Source organism: Hesperophylax consimilis, chromosome 7, assembly GCF_061612785.1.
Source record: "Hesperophylax consimilis isolate HC1 chromosome 7, BYU_Hcon_1.0, whole genome shotgun sequence".
NCBI lineage: Eukaryota > Metazoa > Arthropoda > Insecta > Trichoptera > Limnephilidae > Hesperophylax > Hesperophylax consimilis.
Window position 1 is genome coordinate 15,306,624 of NC_142842.1, and position 18,848 is coordinate 15,325,471.

The 18,848-nt window shown below is 34.8% G+C and overlaps 1 protein-coding gene across 6 annotated transcripts in view; it reads left to right on the top strand.

The window, feature by feature from the left end:
• The window catches only part of E(z) (histone-lysine N-methyltransferase E(z)), a 29,770-nt gene extending 13,634 nt beyond the window's left edge, over positions 1 to 16,136 (top strand). The window contains exons 6-16 of one of the 6 annotated variants that reach the window (XM_089633249.1): positions 4,002 to 4,016; positions 5,869 to 5,969; positions 7,439 to 7,586; positions 9,352 to 9,438; positions 9,569 to 9,699; positions 9,819 to 9,976; positions 10,249 to 10,355; positions 12,105 to 12,285; positions 13,397 to 13,587; positions 14,343 to 14,508; positions 15,479 to 16,136. In XM_089633249.1, coding sequence (XP_089489375.1) covers positions 4,002 to 4,016; positions 5,869 to 5,969; positions 7,439 to 7,586; positions 9,352 to 9,438; positions 9,569 to 9,699; positions 9,819 to 9,976; positions 10,249 to 10,355; positions 12,105 to 12,285; positions 13,397 to 13,587; positions 14,343 to 14,508; positions 15,479 to 15,539 — 1,346 coding nt within the window. In that variant the 3' untranslated portion in view covers positions 15,540 to 16,136. Of the gene's footprint in view, positions 1 to 4,001; positions 4,017 to 5,868; positions 5,970 to 7,438; positions 7,587 to 9,351; positions 9,439 to 9,568; positions 9,700 to 9,818; positions 9,977 to 10,248; positions 10,356 to 12,104; positions 12,290 to 13,396; positions 13,588 to 14,342; positions 14,509 to 15,478 lie in introns of those variants that run through there. The other 5 variants (XM_089633250.1, XM_089633251.1, XM_089633252.1 and 2 more) reach the window with 5 other exon arrangements.
• Positions 16,137 to 18,848: the final 2,712 nt, after the last annotated feature.

The window sequence follows — 18,848 nt, forward strand, 5'->3', positions numbered from 1 at the left end:
ACAAAGAAATTTTTTTACAAGAAATCAACACTTCTTTAACTGACATTGGAGAATCTCCATTTAAACTACATGCAATACCATCCCACAGTAAGTCTAGTTACGCTAAACGGAAGTTAGATTCTGCTTGTTCAACCTTAAAGAAAAAAGTAAGTAAAGTTTTAGAAAAAGAATTTTCCCCAGTAAAATGTGATGCAAAAATACCAAGATGTATTCAAGAAAAAGCTAATGACATGGACAGGCTTGTTGAGTTGGTTAAAAAAAAATTGGAAACACAAGTTACACGCCGTGAGAGAATTCAGCTTCTAACTCTCGCTCCAACTTCATGGAGTAGAAAAAAGGTTGCTGAAGAATTCAGTGTTGGTGAATACTCAGTTCGTAAAGCACGAGAGCTACTAAATGAAAATGGTATCATTGCTTTACCTGATCCAAAAAAAGGAAAACCATTAGACCAAGGAACAGTTACTTTGGTTAAAAATTTCTACCAAAACGATGAATTTTCTCGTGTTATGCCAGGGAAAAAAGATAAAGTTAGCATAACCAAAAATGTTTATGAACAACAAAAGACTATTGCTTTGTAACCTGAATGAACTTTATGCTACCTTCAAGTTTGAATACCCTGCTTCAAAAATTGGGATTTCGAAATTTTGTTGGTTGCGTCCCAAATGGTGTGTGCCAGTAGGTTCTCCAGGCTCTCATTCTGTCTGCGTTTGTGCAATTCATCAAAATGTAGTGTTGCTTCTTAATGCTTGTGACAGTGAAGAAACGTACAATGATTTAATGGACTACTTAGTGTGCTCAAAGAACAATAGAGACTGTATGCTTCGACATTGCGATAAGTGTTCAACATCTAGTGAAAATCTTAAGAAACATTTGTTAGAAAAATTTGAAGAATGGGACCAAGAAGATGAAATTACATACAGTGCATGGGTAACTACTGATAGAACACAGCAGGTTTCAGTTACAGTTCCCTTTCATGAATATGTAGAACATCTTGTGAAGAGTCTTGTAAAACTTCTTCCTCATTCTTTTATAACAAAGTCTCAATCAAAATATCTCAAAGAGTCCCTAAAAGCACAGCTTCAGATAAATGAAGCTGTTGTGTTATTAGACTTCAGTGAAAACTTCTCCTATGTTATCCAGAATGAAGTCCAGGGTTACCACTGGACGCAAGACAGTTGTTCACTCCACCCAGTGGTAATTTACACTTGTGAAGAGCCTGGCAAAGATCTCACAGTGTCAAGCTTGTGTGTAATTTCAGATGACTTGGAACATGATGTAAGTTTCGTTTACGAAACTCAAAAAATTGTTGCTCAATTTTTAAATCAAAAATTTCCCCTAATTCAAAGTGTTCATTATTTTACTGATGGTTGCGCAGCGCAATATAAAAACTGCAAAAACTTTTTAAATCTGTGTCACCATCAAAAAGACTTCAACTTGAAAGCATGTTGGTCGTTTTTTGCTACGAGTCATGGGAAATCTCCCTGTGATGGAATAGGTGGAACAGTAAAACGTCTTCTAACTAGAGAAAGTTTGCAACTTGGCCCTGGCAACACTATCACAACTGTAGACAAAACTTTTAAGTTTTGTCAGTCGAGAGTAGAAAATATATATTTTTACTTGCTGAGAAAAGAAAGCTTATTCACTTGCAGGCAACAATTACAGCAGCGTTTTTCACAAGCTAAAACAATACCAGGCACTCGAGGTTTCCACTGCTTTGTTCCTCTGTCTGAAAATGAAGTTGGCACAAAAAGGATAAGTTCAGATTCAGATTATGCTTTGATTTTTAACTTCAGTGGGGAACGAAATCGCTCTGAGCAACTAAGTATGGTACAAATTTGTACAAACTCTTATGTAGCTTGCGTATATGACAACCATTGGTTTTTTGGACTTGTGGTTTCCAAAGATGAAGACGAGTGTGATGTATCAATCAAGTTTATGCATCCTTTTGGCCCAGCTCCATTCTTTTACTGGCCACATCAAAAAGAAGATATTTGTTTTGTTCCACTACAAAATATTTTTAATATCGTTGACCCTCCCACAACAAAAGGTTCAGGAAGAGCTTACTACTTTCTTGAAAAAGACGTTCATCATGCTGATCAAAAGTTCAACCATCTTATGGGTCAGATCAAGAATAAAAGTAAAAAATGAACTTGAACATTTATTTGTAAACAATATTATTGTAATGTACTTTCATTTAACCTAATCCTACATTGCCTGTTTTATTTTTATTGTATTTGTTTTTTAAAGAGTTAACTTTGTATTGAAAAGAGTTAAAAAGTTGATCTTGTTATAAAATATTGCTATGGTGTATGCATTCAGGGTAAGGAACAAGGTACATTATTTTGTTGGTGCCTTAAGCTTACATTGCAAGCTTACCAGCATGTTGTAAAGGACCGAATAAGTTTGACTTTTTTTATTTGCAAATACAGTATCTAGATTTTAAAAAACTTGGAACAATTCTGTATGATTAAGATTTCTCATTTTAAAAACGTTTCTACACTGTGAAGCACACAAAATACCAGGAGTTTTATTTTTTTAGGTTGTACTATGTTTATTGTAGATAAGAATAAAAAAAAATTACAAAAAGTTTGAAAAAAGTTTAAAATGGATTTTATTTATTGAAGCAAGTAAAATGCCATGAATTTTATTTTTGTATGTGATTCTATGCTATTTGTAGATATGAATAAAAAAAAAATTACTTCATTAACACTGTACCTTCCCGAGATATTGCTTTTTTGTAAAGTACCTTTTCCGTCCCAAAAATTACTTAAAAAATTACTTTTGGTAATTTTTTAAAGTCAAGTAGATAAATGTAAAGGGTTTATTTATTTTTTTCTGCAATCAGCATAGTTTTCTTGATAATATTGAAAATTTTCATTGCATTTGCACTATAAATGACAAAGATACAATTTTTTTTCATTGAAGGTACAAGCTCTTCCGGAGTGCTCGGAATATGTAAAAACGCTTATTTTGCCCAAACTTCAACTGCCCATAAAAAAAAAACGAGTTGAGGTAGGAAGGTAAAATTTGGTATATTTTCTTATCTATATGGAAGGATTAAAAATTTAAAGTTTCATCAAAATCTGAGATGGTGGGTGACAAATCCAAAATTTTCTGGATGATTTGGTGCGGATTGACCCTAAAAACAAACAAAAAAAAGTCATTTAAAACAAAAGCAAAACTGTTTACTCTACAAAGGGATTAAACATTATAATGCGCTGCCAGAATCTATATCAGTTATTAAATTCAAAATATTATAATGCGCTGCCGGAATCTATACCAATTATTAAATTCAAAATATTATAATGAGCTGCCGGAATCTATACCAATTATTAAATTCAAAATGTTATAATGCGCTGCCGGAATCTATACCAATTATTAAATTTGAAATATTATAATGCGCTGCCGGAATCTATACCAATTATTAAATTCATTATAGATTACAAGAACCACATTAAACTAGAGAAAATATAATATGTAAGTTATAGTAAATTAGTAATTTGTAGACTTTAATTTACAATTAACTAAGATAAAGGAATAAAAATAATATAAAATACAGCGAGTATGAAGTAATAAGAATATGGAATTTATAGAATTCATAAATAATTTTATTTATTTTTCTGTATTTGGTATAATGTTATTATAGTTTATTGAATTTTTCGACCACCAGACTAGGCACACCCCCATATTGTGGCGCTCTCGAATTGTTGTACCTGCCTGGTTAAATTTCCACATTGGCCGCAATATTAATTTCTGGTTTGCAAGGCTGTAATTTGACATTGCCGGTTTGAGGTTTGATAATTTTTGGCCACAATTATGAGAAATCCTTAACAGGTTCGCTGCCACAAAATTTTAAGGGTGTAAATAAACTAAACCCGAGTGTTCCCGGTGGCAAATAGTTGCGACTAACCAGTTAATTAAAAAACATTTAAATTATAGTGACTAGTAAGGGCATGTATTCACACCCTAACTCGGGTTTGTTTTATGATTTTTGCTAACAGGGAGTCATTCTCCAGGTAAGATGACCAAGTCTTCGCCAGAATGAATGTCATTCATCTCATTCAAAACATTCTCTACCCTTCATCTTCTCATGTTACATATCTCCTAGAGAATTTGTTTTCCGCATATTTTTGCAATCAATACATTTCATGTTTGTCTGTCTGACTTTGCAATGTTTGTATTTTTCACTTCTAGCATAAATCGCCTTGCCAAAGGTGCAATAACCCTCTTGACCTCAGAACGCCGATCTGTCTGCGCACCTAGATTTTGCCAAAGGTCTCAGTGACAGTCTCTCGGATCAAACTTTGTGTATCAAGTAAAAGACATTAACATAGGAAACGTAACAAAAAAGTTCGTGAAAGATGCTTCAATTGTCATTTGCCGTATCCACACAACGCGCTCCTAACGTTCGAGGCATTTCCTAAACAAATCATCAATCAATTGTGACTGTAATAATATTTCAGGCCTTCACATTAATATTCAACGATTGCTTGATATTTGTTCACACTCGTCCAGGTCATGCGTTGCAAGCTTCGCGTTGTCAGGATGAAGTAATTTAACTAATAGAGGCCAAAAGGGTTAATCATTTTATTGGAAACTTTTAACAAGGTTATTGATGTTTCGTCACATTTAATGTCTATTTTCTTTCATCCATGGGCATGAAATTCAATTATATTTACAGAGAATGAGAATGTTTGTGTAGTTAAATCACTGTTATCAAGTCATTCTCGCTTAACCCATTGAGTGCTGAATTGTTAATGGTAATTTTTAAATTATACCAAATTATGTCAATTCTGAAATCTAGAAATTTTAATTCTGTCATTATCTAAAGTAATCTACAACACTTTGATTATGACTATTCGGCAGAATCTAAGATTATGTATTCATCATAGAGCATTTGCCAGGCAGATGATAATATCTATCCTTATTATAAGAATTCATATATACAGGGTCTTAAGGGACCCACTTCCATTTTCTTTGCCAAATAATGTCAGGAATTACTTGTTAAAATAAGTCAGGTACGTCCTTTAACTCTTGGTGCGCCGAAGCTAAATTTTCGCCATCTGCCGGCTGATTCTATTTTTGTTATACCTTTTTGGTTTCATGCAAAAGTTTTGTAAATTGAATCGTCTTACCAGATAATGTGTTTATATATTTATAAAAGCTAGTATTTAATCTACCAAAAGTGGTTTTCCCAGAATAGCTAGTTATATTCAGAGAAATAATCTTTTTAACGTATCCTTAAGGATACGTTGGCACTCGAAAAGTTAACACGTTGCGTATCCATATTTTAAAATTACTATACTTTAACATGAGCCGGACTGGACAGATAGTGTTGGAACTCAATGGGTTAAGATCTGAATTATTAATGTCAATCAATGTATAACTATGAAACAAGTGCTTGTTCACAATAATTCAATATTTTTCAATGTTTAATAATTACATTATCATTATTTTTCTCCCACAAGACATAATAACAACTCATTCATTGTTTTCATTCTATTTGTTGGTTGCTTACTAGTTTTACTGACTTCTCAATGTTCTGATATAAACGTTTTCGGATTAATCCACAATTTTGATAAATTATTTCAAAATACAAAAGTTAAGACTCGGAGATGGAGATGTTGGGATAACATGTCCATTGTCTTTGCAAGTTCCTGATTTGTATTTTGTGATAATTTATCACAAAATACAAAAGTTAAGACTCTGAGATGGAGATGTTGGGATAACATGTCCATTGTCTTTGCAAGTTCCTGATTTGTATTTTGTGATAATTTATCACAAAATACAAAAGTTAAGACTCTGAGATGGAGATGTTGGGATAACATGTCCATTGTCTTTGCAAGTTCCTGATTTGCATTATTTCAGGACTTCAAGCATGTCACCCCGGCCCTAATCTGCAGAAAAGAAAAGGACCGGATTTGAAACCATTCTCCGATCCATGTGGCACACAATGCTACATGCACTTGGTAAATAAACATTCAATCATATATTATGTATGTAATTAAATTACACATTTCCACAAAAAGCAATCACTCTGGATGTATGCTTTGTATTATTTTTTTTTTTTTAAACGGTAACCGTACAACTCAACAGAGTGACAATTCAACACACCTTTAACCCCCAGCCGGCTGGAAGCATTTATAGTCATTTCATCGCGCTCGCCTCTCACGCGGGAGCCAACTATAGTTTTTTATTCGGTTTGAGACCTCGCTGTATTGCATACAAGCACGATACATGACCGAAACTCATTTGTAAAAATTCCCTATTCATATCTCTAGAAATATGTTCAATAAATGTATTGGTTTGTCTTGGGTAAGGATTTCAAGTGCCAGGTTTTTCCCCTTCAACTTGTTTTAATTTGCAACATCCGTTCATACGACAATTACTGCGATGTTAGTGTAACCGTGTGCCGCTTTTTAGCAATTGCGAATTTAGGAATTTCATTTGACAATATCAATTCGCTGGAATAATAATAAATATTTTAAGAAAAATTTTAATATAAAAAACAATGTATATAACAGCTTTGTAAATAAAGCTGTTATATACATTTATTTTTTGAGATTTCCAGCCAGTGTTTACATAAGAAATGATCATGGGAAATATATATTTAATTATAGTTTTAAAAAGTATTATTAGTCGGCGAGATGTGCTGAAAAAAAAGAGGTGAAATCACCCATACATTTGAACCCTGCCTAAAGGTTAAAAAGTGATGAAAAAAAACTAGGAGAGCGATGAAATAAAACTAATCTATCAAACTAACCTACGTAATCACGTAGGTTAAGTTCATAGGTTAGTTAGTTTCATCGCTTTTATTAACTTTATATCACTTTCTAAAGGTTTTTTGAATTGTCATTTGTGTTGAGTTTTTTTTTTTTTTTTTATTATTTAGGAGAAAAAACAGATACAGATATCAATTGACAAGAATATACAAAACATCAACTAGAGAATTCACCTGCATCCAAACTATTTCTCACGAATTAAAAGTTATCAAGGAACCACTTCAACACACTCTTGAAAAGTGATATAAAGTCGTGAAAGAGATTAAAAAACTAACTAAATTACATTACGTTAGGTTTATATGCAATTTTTTTCCATCACTTTTGATGACTTTATATCACTTTTCAAAAGTGTGTTGAATTACCGCTGTGCTGAGTTCATTGAATTTGAATAATTTTACGAACAAATCACGCAATGCACCAACAACTGAAATTAGAAAGTTTATTAAAACATAAAATCACTTTGTATGAACCACTATATTCATCATCTACTGATTTCACCAAAACAGTGCATTATCAAATTTGATGATATTTTGTTTAAACTTCAAGTAAAATAGATGTTTATAAATGATTAAAGGACAATATATTTTGTTTGGGGCACACGATTTATAGCGAATAGGAACTAACTTAAGACATATTACATAATTGTTATTTTGTAGGATGGAATAAAAGAGAAGCTCGCTTTGGAAAAGAAGGCGGAAGAAGCAGAAGGGGAATGTAGTAAAGACAAAGGCAAAGAAAAGAAAACTGACTCCGGGAACGAAGCAAGTTCTGAAGACAGTAATGACAGTAACAATATTGCTAAAGGTAAGTCTTTTCGCTTAGAAATAACTCATTATTAGTGTTTATCATTGAATAAGAAGATAATAATAAAAAATCTAAGCAAAACATGAAACAGACCTAGACCCAGAATATAAAAAGATAACGGTCACAACTAGGAATCGAACCCAGGATCTCTGTCTTAATACCGGGACAGCGTTTTTAGCCACTCGACCATTGGGACCTAATTTTCTTTTTATTTCCTGTGTCTCGTTCTGTTTCATGTTTCGTTTATAACAAATATATAAGAAGGTTATACCCATTACATTGATGGGTAACCCTGTTCAGTTAGAGAAAAGTTGTTCCAATAAAAATGTAATATTAGTGTTTTATCTGTGGAAAATCCTCAGAATACACTCAATTGCCAGAAACGGTTCCATGATAACTCAACACACTTTTAAAAAGTGATATAAAGTCATTAGAAACGAAGAAAATTTTTTTTTTTTTTAACCTACTTAACCCATTTAATAAAGTTTTTGTTTCATCACTTTCCATGACTTTATATAACTTTGTAAAGATGTAATGAATTATCATTGTGATGATTTATCCGGTCACCGCCAGAAACATAAATATCTGTGGAGCTGCGTGAAAATTATCTTGGCGAGTTCTGCTTGAATATCGGAATAAAAACTATGGTTTATTTATCCAATTGTTTTCTGTTTACCAGATAATTTAGCTTATTATTCATATATATTTCATGTTTATATCATAAGACATTTCTCCAGAATAGGTTACTTTATCATAAAAAAAAACTTCCATTTGAGTGACAACTGTCAAAAAATTATATTTATATGAATATATAAACATTTTGGTGACAGGGTATGTCATCAAAATGACAATTCAACACACCTCCAAAAAGTGATATAAAGTCATGAAAAGTCATCACTTTTACTGACTCTATATCACTTTTTAAAGGTGTGTTGAATTTTTATTTTTATGAAATATCAGGGAACCAAACATTTTACAAAAACAACAATCAAAATAAATAATGACCTTTATGTACTCTGAAAACTCAAATATTTTCATTCTTGCGATGCCGTTTTATTTTTTTTATATACGTTTTATAACGAATTTTGACATTTGTAGGCAATTATTTAATAATCTGTCAGAGATGCTACATTTGTGAAATAAAAAGTAGAATCCAAAGTGCTATTAGCGCTATATTTTGATTTTGTCCCCTATAAAGTTTTCAAAGCATAAAGGTTATAATAGCATTGTAAAACATTTCGGCTTGGATGGTATTAGAATGGTCTCCGGAACACGATCGACAAGTTCAGTCATAAAAGAAAAGGTCTCCGGAGCACTATCGGCAAGTTCAGTTATAAAAAGAAAATATCTCCATAGCACTATCGGCAAGTTCAGTCATAAAAAGAAAATATCTCCATAGCACTATCGGCAAGTTCAGTCATAAAAAGAAAATATCTCCATAGCACTATCGGCAAGTTCAGTCATAAAAAGAAAATATCTCCATAGCACTATCGGCAAGTTCAGTCATAAAAAGAAAATATCTCCATAGCACTATCGGCAAGTTCAGTCATAAAGAGAAAATATCTCCATAGCACTATCGGCAAGTTCAGTCATAAAAAGAAAATATCTCCATAGCACTATCGGCAAGTTCAGTCATAAAAAGAAAAGGTCTCCGGAGCACTATCGGCACACCACTCGTTAATGAATTGAGTTATATGCGTAAATTTAAAAAATTCTCAATGTGTTTGCTGTATGATATAATCTAATATTCAACGTGTTATTTCAGGAAGTAATAGCAATTCCAGTGGATGGAGTAACTCTAATGGAAAAACGCAAATAGATCTTCCACAGAATTCACCATTTTCATTGCTAGGTAAGTCTCCACCCTCGTTCAAATAAAATATTTCTCTAAAGTAAATTGTACAAAATAACCATTGTTTTTCATATGTATATTGTTTTTATTTTAGCTGTCTTGTTTTTAATGTTATCTAATTGTTTTTTAGGACTTACTGGAGATGACGCAGTGACAGAATGGACAGGATCCGATCAGTCTCTCTTTAGAAGCTTGCACAAGGTGTTCCTATCCAACTACTGCGCCATAGCCCAAGTCATGCTCTCCAAAACATGCCAACAGGTAGCAAGTCTTTACTATTTTAAATACACGCAATACTTTAATAATTTCCTAAAAGTCTAGAATGAATATTTAATTTATTTAATAAATAATATAACTAATTATTGCATTTTTTCCACCAGATCTATGAGTATTGCCAGAGTTCAGCGCACGAAGTAACTCCCGAGGAGTGGGGCCGCGACTACACCACTCCGCCCCGCAAGAAGAAGAAGAAGCACCGCCTCTGGTCCATGCACTGCCGCAAGATCCAACTGAAGAAGGACTCGGCTTCCAACCATGTGTAAGAATTTTGAATTCAATTTTATTGATTGATTGTCCTGATCCAAGCTGCTGTCGCACATGTGATCCATTGTCTTCTATCCGCGTTTGTGGATGTTGTTTCACTAAAACAACATTTTGTCAAAACGTTCCATGTGGTGGGATAGATTTCATTAAAAAGGTTAAATGAAACAATTGTCTTTTAACTGATGTCATGAATATGTGGTCCATATACGTTTTCCATAGAATTTTTTTATTTGACTGGAATTTAACTGATGTGTTTAATGATTACAGGTTTAATTTCACCCCCTGTGACCACCCTAACACCCCGTGTGACAGTTCGTGTCCCTGCATACAAGCACAGAACTTCTGTGAGAAGTTCTGCCAGTGCAGCAGTGACTGTAAGTACATATGCCATGTTTGACCTGTAGAATTACTGCGTAATGTGACACCATACGTCGAGCACAACATGTTTCTATCACAACTGCTGATCCTATGTTATGTGTATAAGTTAATGTTCAAATAACGGATGGGTTCCGTGGCGAGGCGTAAGATTCTCGACTAGCAAGCGGAAGGTCGCGGTTTCAAATCCCAACGTGTGCAAATAAGTTTTATTTGATTATTTTGTGGTATTTCACAAATACATAAATAAAAATAATATATAGTATATTTGTGGCTCGTTCCAGAGTGAAAGATACTCTCAGTATCGCCCTGGTGTAAGACTACCATTCAATATTGAAACGTTGCTGAAAATGACTTTGGTCGTGTTTGGTGACCAGATCTGAATAGTCAGCTACTTCCCCACCTTCCTCTTCCCCATATTGTTCCCCTCCCCGCTACTTTCACCCTCACAACATACCCAATTGGGGATGCCATAGTCTCACTGGCTCCAGACGGTTGGGAGCAGTTGGGACTCTGTGCGGTTTCACATAAAAAATATAATATTGGGGTCAGATAGAGCATTTTTTACTTTATAACTAGATAATCAGATAATAAAATTCCTGGTAGTTTCTACAATGTTTCAAAATAAAATGGTGGTCTTTAAATTGACCAATCAGAATACAATAAATAACATTTTTCAAGTCGGCATTCCATTCAAAATTTATTCTATCATATTGTATTTAACCTTTGCATACCTGAAGGTAAAACTCACGTATTACCCGAAGGCGGGTCACTAGGGTACCCCATATATTGCGGAGCGATCTCGTGTCTCTTAATACTCATTCTTTCCTTTTCTAGATATTATTTAATATTTTTTTTATACATTCAATTTTAACCGGACATCGCACATCTTCACCCAGCAGTCATTCATTAGTAACACAAAACGGTAATAAAAGAGGTAGTATAAAATCAAGTGTTTAGTAACGCAAAACGGTAATAAAAGAGGTAGTATAAAATCGAGTGTTTAGTAACGCAAAACGGTAATAAAAGAGGTAGTATAAAATCGAGTGTTTAGTTACGCAAAACGGTAATAAAAGAGGTAGTATAAAATCGAGTGTTTAGTAACGCAAAACGGTAATAAAAGAGGTAGTATAAAATCGAGTGTTTAGTAACGCAAAACGGTAATAAAAGAGGTAGTATAAAATCAAGTGTTTAGTAACGCAAAACGGTAATAAAAGAGGTAGTATAAAATCGAGTGTTTAGTAACGCAAAACGGTAATAAAAGAGGTAGTATAAAATCGAGTGTTTAGTTACGCAAAACGGTAATAAAAGAGGTAGTATAAAATCGAGTGTTTAGTAACGCAAAACGGTAATAAAAGAGGTAGTATAAAATCGAGTGTTTAGTAACGCAAAACGGTAATAAAAGAGGTAGTATAAAATCAAGTGTTTAGTAACGCAAAACGGTAATAAAAGAGGTAGTATAAAATCGAGTGTTTAGTAACGCAAAACGGTAATAAAAGAGGTAGTATAAAATCGAGTGTTTAGTAACGCAAAACGGTAATAAAAGAGGTAGTATAAAATCGAGTGTTTAGTTACGCAAAACGGTAATAAAAGAGGTAGTATAAAATCGAGTGTTTAGTAACGCAAAACGGTAATAAAAGAGGTAGTATAAAATCGAGTGTAACTCAAATATACGTATTATTTTAGGTAGCCCATGGAACCCTTTATTTCTGTATGTTGAAACATGAGTGGTTATTGCGCGTTTCCAGGTCAAAATCGTTTCCCCGGGTGCCGCTGCAAGGCGCAGTGCAACACGAAGCAGTGCCCGTGCTACCTGGGGGTGCGTGAGTGTGACCCCGACCTGTGCACGCAGTGTGGCGCCGACCTGCCCTTCAACGTGCCGCTGGCCTCAGGCGTGTCGTGCAAGAACGTCTGCGTGCAAAGGTACAGGCCAGTAACTAAACCTATTTATACTCCTCAAATATTCTATCACAGATAGCACTACGGCAGTTTGCAATGACATATCTTAACAAAACCTTAGTACAAATACAAAAATCAAACTTAGACACATATTATGTAATAGTCTCTCAGAAATTTAAACTTAACCGGAAGTTTTTATTGAAAAGATGTATAATACGAATTAGGATGATGTATAACTACGTAAAAAGACATTTTATCCACGGCTGGCTGTCAGTTATACGAAATTATATGATTTATTTTCGCAAAAATCGAATTTTTACGAAATTTTTACAGTAAAAAAATTTTGTGTGAGGACAATTTAAATTTAGAATTACGAATAAACTAATTTCAAATAAAACCATTTAGTATGAAAAAAAAAAATTCTGGGGGTATTTTTTTGGCAATTTCGAACTACACGTTTTTTAGAATTAACTGGGTTCTACTGTACCGAGTTGAGTTTTGAGCTAAATGACGTAAAGGATTTTTTTAACCTGATCTACACAACTGTCACAAATGTGGAAGTTTCACTAAATCACATAAATTGTGTCAAAAGTGCCACGTGATGACGAATATGTTGAAACGACCAGTGTTGTGAAGGTTAATTTATTTGTCCATCCAACAACAATCAATGATAATATTAATTTGTGTAAAATCGTGCCATAACTTGGATTAGCGGTTGTGAAATCCTCTTTTGAAAAGATGGTTTAATTTTTGGACATTTTTCATGATGGACCAATTTTTTTTACTATGTTCACTACGACACTTACATTTTTGTCATAAATTATTCTGAAAAATTGAGCAATCAATAATATGCTATCAATTTTTAAAATTCTATATTTTTTTACAACAACTTCACAGTTTACTACTGTGAATTAACAGATTTTATGATTATGCACTGTATTGCGCCTGTAAAGTAAACGTGCAATCTAATACAAGTGATTGTATTATAGATGTTATGGATAACATTGCCACCATTTTATTGTAAACATAATAAGAAATGTCAATGAAAACTGCCCGAAAACTTTTTATTTTGTGAATATTTGAACCATAAAGTAGCATTCGGCACTTTAATGTATGATTAATAGTCGATTTAAACTTACAGGGGTCTCCATAAGCACCTGCTCCTAGCTCCGAGCGATGTGGCAGGATGGGGCATCTTCCTGAAAACGGCGGCCCATAAGAACGAGTTTATCTCGGAGTATTGTGGAGAAATCATATCGCAGGACGAAGCGGACAGAAGAGGAAAAGTCTATGATAAATACATGTGCAGTTTCCTTTTCAATTTAAATAATGGTAATTAAAATATATGATATATATTTTTTTGCAATTCACCTGAAATCCTAAAAAATAAATTGGTAAATACCCCTAGGGTCGCCCAGCTAAAAGACCCACTGTTCAGAATCGAAACTTTGACGACTCAATTCAGAAGCTGCTGAATTAATTCTGTAGTATGGTAAATTCACTGGCCGCTTTTTTATCTACTCCTTTTCGAGGAAACTCCTGAAAATCATCTAATATTATGTACACTGTCAATATTTACAAATACCTACACAATTTGTATTTACACATATCTACTTACAAAAACAATATATGTAACATGTAAAAATTAAATATATGTGATCAGCAGCTTATGGGTTAAGTTGTGGTTTGTTGAATAGATAGGTACTAACCAACCTTCCTCTTCTCCACATCCTTCCCTTGTTCTCTTCCTTCTGCTTCATAACATTCCTCAAATTGGGATGCCATAGTCCCATTAGCTCTGAGCAGTTAAGACTCATCAAAAGACTCTCAAGACTTTATCAAAATGGCTTAGTCGTGTTACGTTTATAGATCTGAATAGTCAAGTCCAAACATTCCAACCTTCTTTCTCTCCATCTCCAAGTCCACCCCGCTTCCTTCAGCTTTCCAACATTATTCAATTCTCACTGAGTCTGGGCAGTTGGGACAGTTGTTAATCACGCAAAAAGTGGTATATAATTACATTATGTTTTCTGGATCATTGAGTACTTATCTAAGCAGTCTTATTTAAATTGAATTTTTGTTTTCAGATTTTGTTGTTGACGCAACGAGGAAAGGAAACAAGATTCGTTTTGCCAACCATTCCATCAACCCCAACTGCTATGCCAAGGTGATGATGGTTAATGGAGACCACAGAATTGGCATCTTCGCTAAGAGAGCCATCCAGCCCGGAGAGGAATTGTTCTTTGATTACAGGTAATGTTATCCTGCTTCATCCTAATGTTTCTTTTTGACATCTTTTAATTTTAGAAAGCATTGACCATTTATTGCCTGTGCCTTTTCAAAATATACTGGGAAAAAATACTAGTTTTACGGCCGTTGTTCCCAACTTTTCGAAGGATCAATCTCAGACTCCGATCAGCCAAGTAATAATTGTTCAATAACATTCGATTCGCCTGTTTCCAAACAGTTTTACCATTGATTATCCTAAGTGGCCCCGCCCACTTTCATAGACAATAAAATGACATCAAAGTAAAAACTTTCAATGTTAAATTAAAATTGATGAATTAATTATTGTGTTTATCATTAATGCATTTAATTTTTTTTACATAAACCGATATTTTATATATTATTTACCTGGCATATGTAATAGGTTAAAAATAAAGTATGTGCTTGACTTTAATGCCATCTTGTCTTGGCGTCGCGAATATTTTTCACTCTGTCGACACTTTTCATAAGTAGTCATTTACTGAGGCAGGCTTAATCCAGTAGTTTGCCTTTCTTAAATTGGTAGATCGCTCAGTCGTCACCTTTCCGTTGGAAAGAGCGTAGTTGTGCTCTTGAGCAGTGTTGAGCCAAAATTTCGGCTTAACTGTTGATCAGTAGGATTGGGAACAGCTGCCGTTAATGTTAGTGATTCTTTGGTCAACTGTCACAAAATTGTGGTATATAAATTAATTATGATCACAAGTTAAATAGAATGGAAAATAGTTACCCTAGTAAGAGGCCACCTTTCGGAATCGAAATTCTGCTTGAAATAGCTTTAGATATGTATAGTAACATCTGAATAAAGAGGTATTTCCCAACCCTTCATCTCTCCCTTTCACTTCACAAAATTTCTCTATCAGGGCTTCTATTCACTGCCCAAAGCCAACGGGACTGTTTTGTATTGAATTAAAATTTGTAAATTTATGACACTTGTTAATTTTTATTTGTACTGTTGCAGATATGGACCAACGGAGCAACTTAAGTTTGTGGGCATTGAGAGAGAAATGGAATTCTTATAGAAGAAGCTCGATGGTCCCAGTCTAAGTGGACCGGGGCCCTCGGAGGACAAGCCTCTGTCTCTCCGTAAACTGCAGCAGGCAAAAGAACCTTCATCCCCGTAACAATTCACTGTGAAATAACTCATTTCCATTATGATTCACTGTGAAATAACTCATTTCCATTATGATTCACTGTGAAATAATCAATTTCCATTATGATTCACTGTGTAATAACTTATTTCCATTATGATTCACTGTGAAATAACTCATTTCCATTATAATTCATTGTGAAATAACTCATTTCCATTACGATTCACATTGAAATTATTCATTTCTATTGCAATTCAATGTGAAATAATTAATTTCCATTACAATTCATTACCATTACAATTCATTCTCTTGTTGTAGATTAACATTTTATTTAGATGTGTGTACCTAACAACATCCACTAGGTGAACTGTTCTAAGGTGAACAAAAAAAGTAAATGATGCATTTCTTAAGTTATGTTTTATTCTTCACTTTACAATAATATGAATTCTTATATGATTTAAGATTTTCACGGCCAAAAGTATTTTTGTTGTTTGTTTTTGGGGTATTATGCCGTGTTTCGCTAACTCCTTCTTTAGCCAACGTTTCGGACAGCATTGCAGTGTCCATCATCAGGGCAGATGTGTGCATCAACACATCTGCCCTGATGATGGACACTGCAATGCTGTCCGAAACGTTGGCTAAAGAAGGAGTTAGCGAAACACGGCATAATACCCCAAAAACAAACAACAAAAATATGAATTCTTCTCCATCCAGTCATTAGTCTCAAGGTGTTTAAAGTATGATGTTAATGTTAGTGAGAAAGTGTTAATGGTGAATGTAATTTAACATTATGTACTTGGTTATATTGTTATTTTTTATTAAGTACAACTGAATTGTATTTTATTAAAATAAAAATTATTTGAATATTATTTAATATTTACGCACTTTATTTTTAATATGATAATTTTTATTACATTTAGTGGCTGAAGTACACATTCAGAGCATAAGGAACATTTTTGAGTACTCTTAATTCCGTTTTTACGCAAGGGATTCTACAGAATATTGTTTAAAAAATGTAGAATTTATCGTTAGAAAATGGGAGATAAATTTTATTGTGTCACTCCAGGATATCAAAAAATAAAACCCATTATTGTTTATTCACGCACTTTTATTGGGTAGTGTATTCTGCCATCATAAGTAAAAACACAGTGTCGTTCAAGACCCCCAATATTTATGGCAGTAGTTATGACGATGTGTAGGTTCAGCTAGAATGAGTTCTTGAACTCGGGTTCTTTACAAGAAGTGGGTATTCTTTGCAAGGATCCTATTACTCCTTGTTCAAATTGATTACTCACAGAGAACTTGCCCCGGACTTCAACCTGGACCCCGGATTAGGAACCAAATGCTCCTTCATTTAAATACCCAGTGCCCGGCGTAGTCCCGTTCCGATTCTCAGCACCCGCCTTCGCATCATTCACAAGTTCTCCTGGTACTGGTGAGTCCTGGTGACACGTAAGCCTTTTGCTTATCTAGAGGTCGATTCTGTTTACGGACCTCACAGTCAGTGAAAGTTTTGTTTATTGTTCAATATCTAGTATTGGTGTTGTATGCGGTTGTCGCAGCAACAAGTCACATAGAAATAATAGAAAGTCACCTACCATCCCAATCTAGTACAGAGTTCTTAACTGTACAGTCTTCGGCACAGATCCAAAGCATGTGCATGGTGCTACTGCTGAAGTAAACAAATACATGTTATTTTTTTTAAATGTGAAACAGCACAAGAGTCCCAACTGTCTGTAGCCAGTGAGACTATGGCATCCCAAATAGGGGTATGCTGTGAGGCTGAAGGTAGTGGGAAGGGGAAAGAGAAGAGGAAGGTGGGTGAAGTACCCGGCTATTCAGATCTGGTTACCAAACACGGCCAAAGACGTTTCAAGCAACATCAATTCTGAATGGTGGTATCATACCAGGGCGATACTGACAGTACCTTCCACTCTGGAACATGGCGCAAATAACCCATGAACCCACCCATTTTTAATGCACAGGGTAGGCAAAATGCAGAACCCACTCATCTCTAATGCACAGGGGAGGTAAAATACAGAACCCACCCATCTCTAATGCGCAGGGGAGGTAAAATGCAGAAACCACCCATCTTTAATGCGCAGGGGAGGTAAAATGCAGAACCCACCCATCTCTAATGCGCAGGTGAGGTTAAATGCAGAACCCACTCTTCTCTAATGCGCAGGGGAGGTAAAAATGCAGAAACCACCCATCTTTAATGCGCAGTGGAGGTAAAATGCAGAACCCACCCATCTCTAATACGCAGGGGAGGTAAAATACAGAACCCACCCATCTCTAATGCGCAGGGGAGGTAAAATGCAGAACCCACCTATCTCTAATGCGCAGGGGAGGTAAAAATGCAGAAACCACCCATCTTTAATGCGCAGTGGAGGTAAAATGCAGAACCCACCCATCTCTAATACGCAGGTGAGGTAAAATGCAGAACCCACCTATCTCTAATGCGCAGGGGAGGTAAAATGCAGAACCCACCTATCTCTAATGCGCAGGGGAGGTAAAATGCAGAACCCACCCATCTCTAATGCGCAGGTGAGGTAAAATGCAGAACCCACCTATCTCTAATGCGCAGGGGAGGTAAAATGCAGAACCCACCTATCTCTAATGCGCAGGGGAGGTAAAATGCAGAACCCACCCATCTCTAATGCGCAGGTGAGGTAAAATGCAGAACCCACCCATCTCTAATGCGCAGGTGAGGTAAAATGCAGAACCCACTCTTCTCTAATGCGCAGGGGAGGTAAAATACAGAACCCTCCTATCTCTTAATACCCCGTTCACACAGGGCGATTTTAGTTTATCAAGTCTGTGTTGAATGCATAAATAAACCACTCACGTTGAATGATACTTGAAAGCTAATCGACAAGTGTGAACAGCCTTTCATCAGAGTTGATCAAGTTTTTAGTTGAATGACGAAAGTTAAAAGCCCGTCTACTTTTGTTGTTCAAGTATGAGTCACCATTCGATTTTCCTGCCGAATTGAAATGTATGAACATATGTTTCAAGTCGCTTGCGATTTTTAGTTCCCTGCGTACCTAGTACCTACCATCATGGCATCTACTTCAATGAAAAAATGTATTAAGTGATTGGATGATATGATGTTCAGATTTATGGATATATAGCAAAGCTATCCCCGTCTTTGACATCAGAAGCAAGAAGTTTATAAAAATAAGAATACCCGTGACACTGCAATTAATAATATTATTTTTGAAATGTTACTGTAACTTA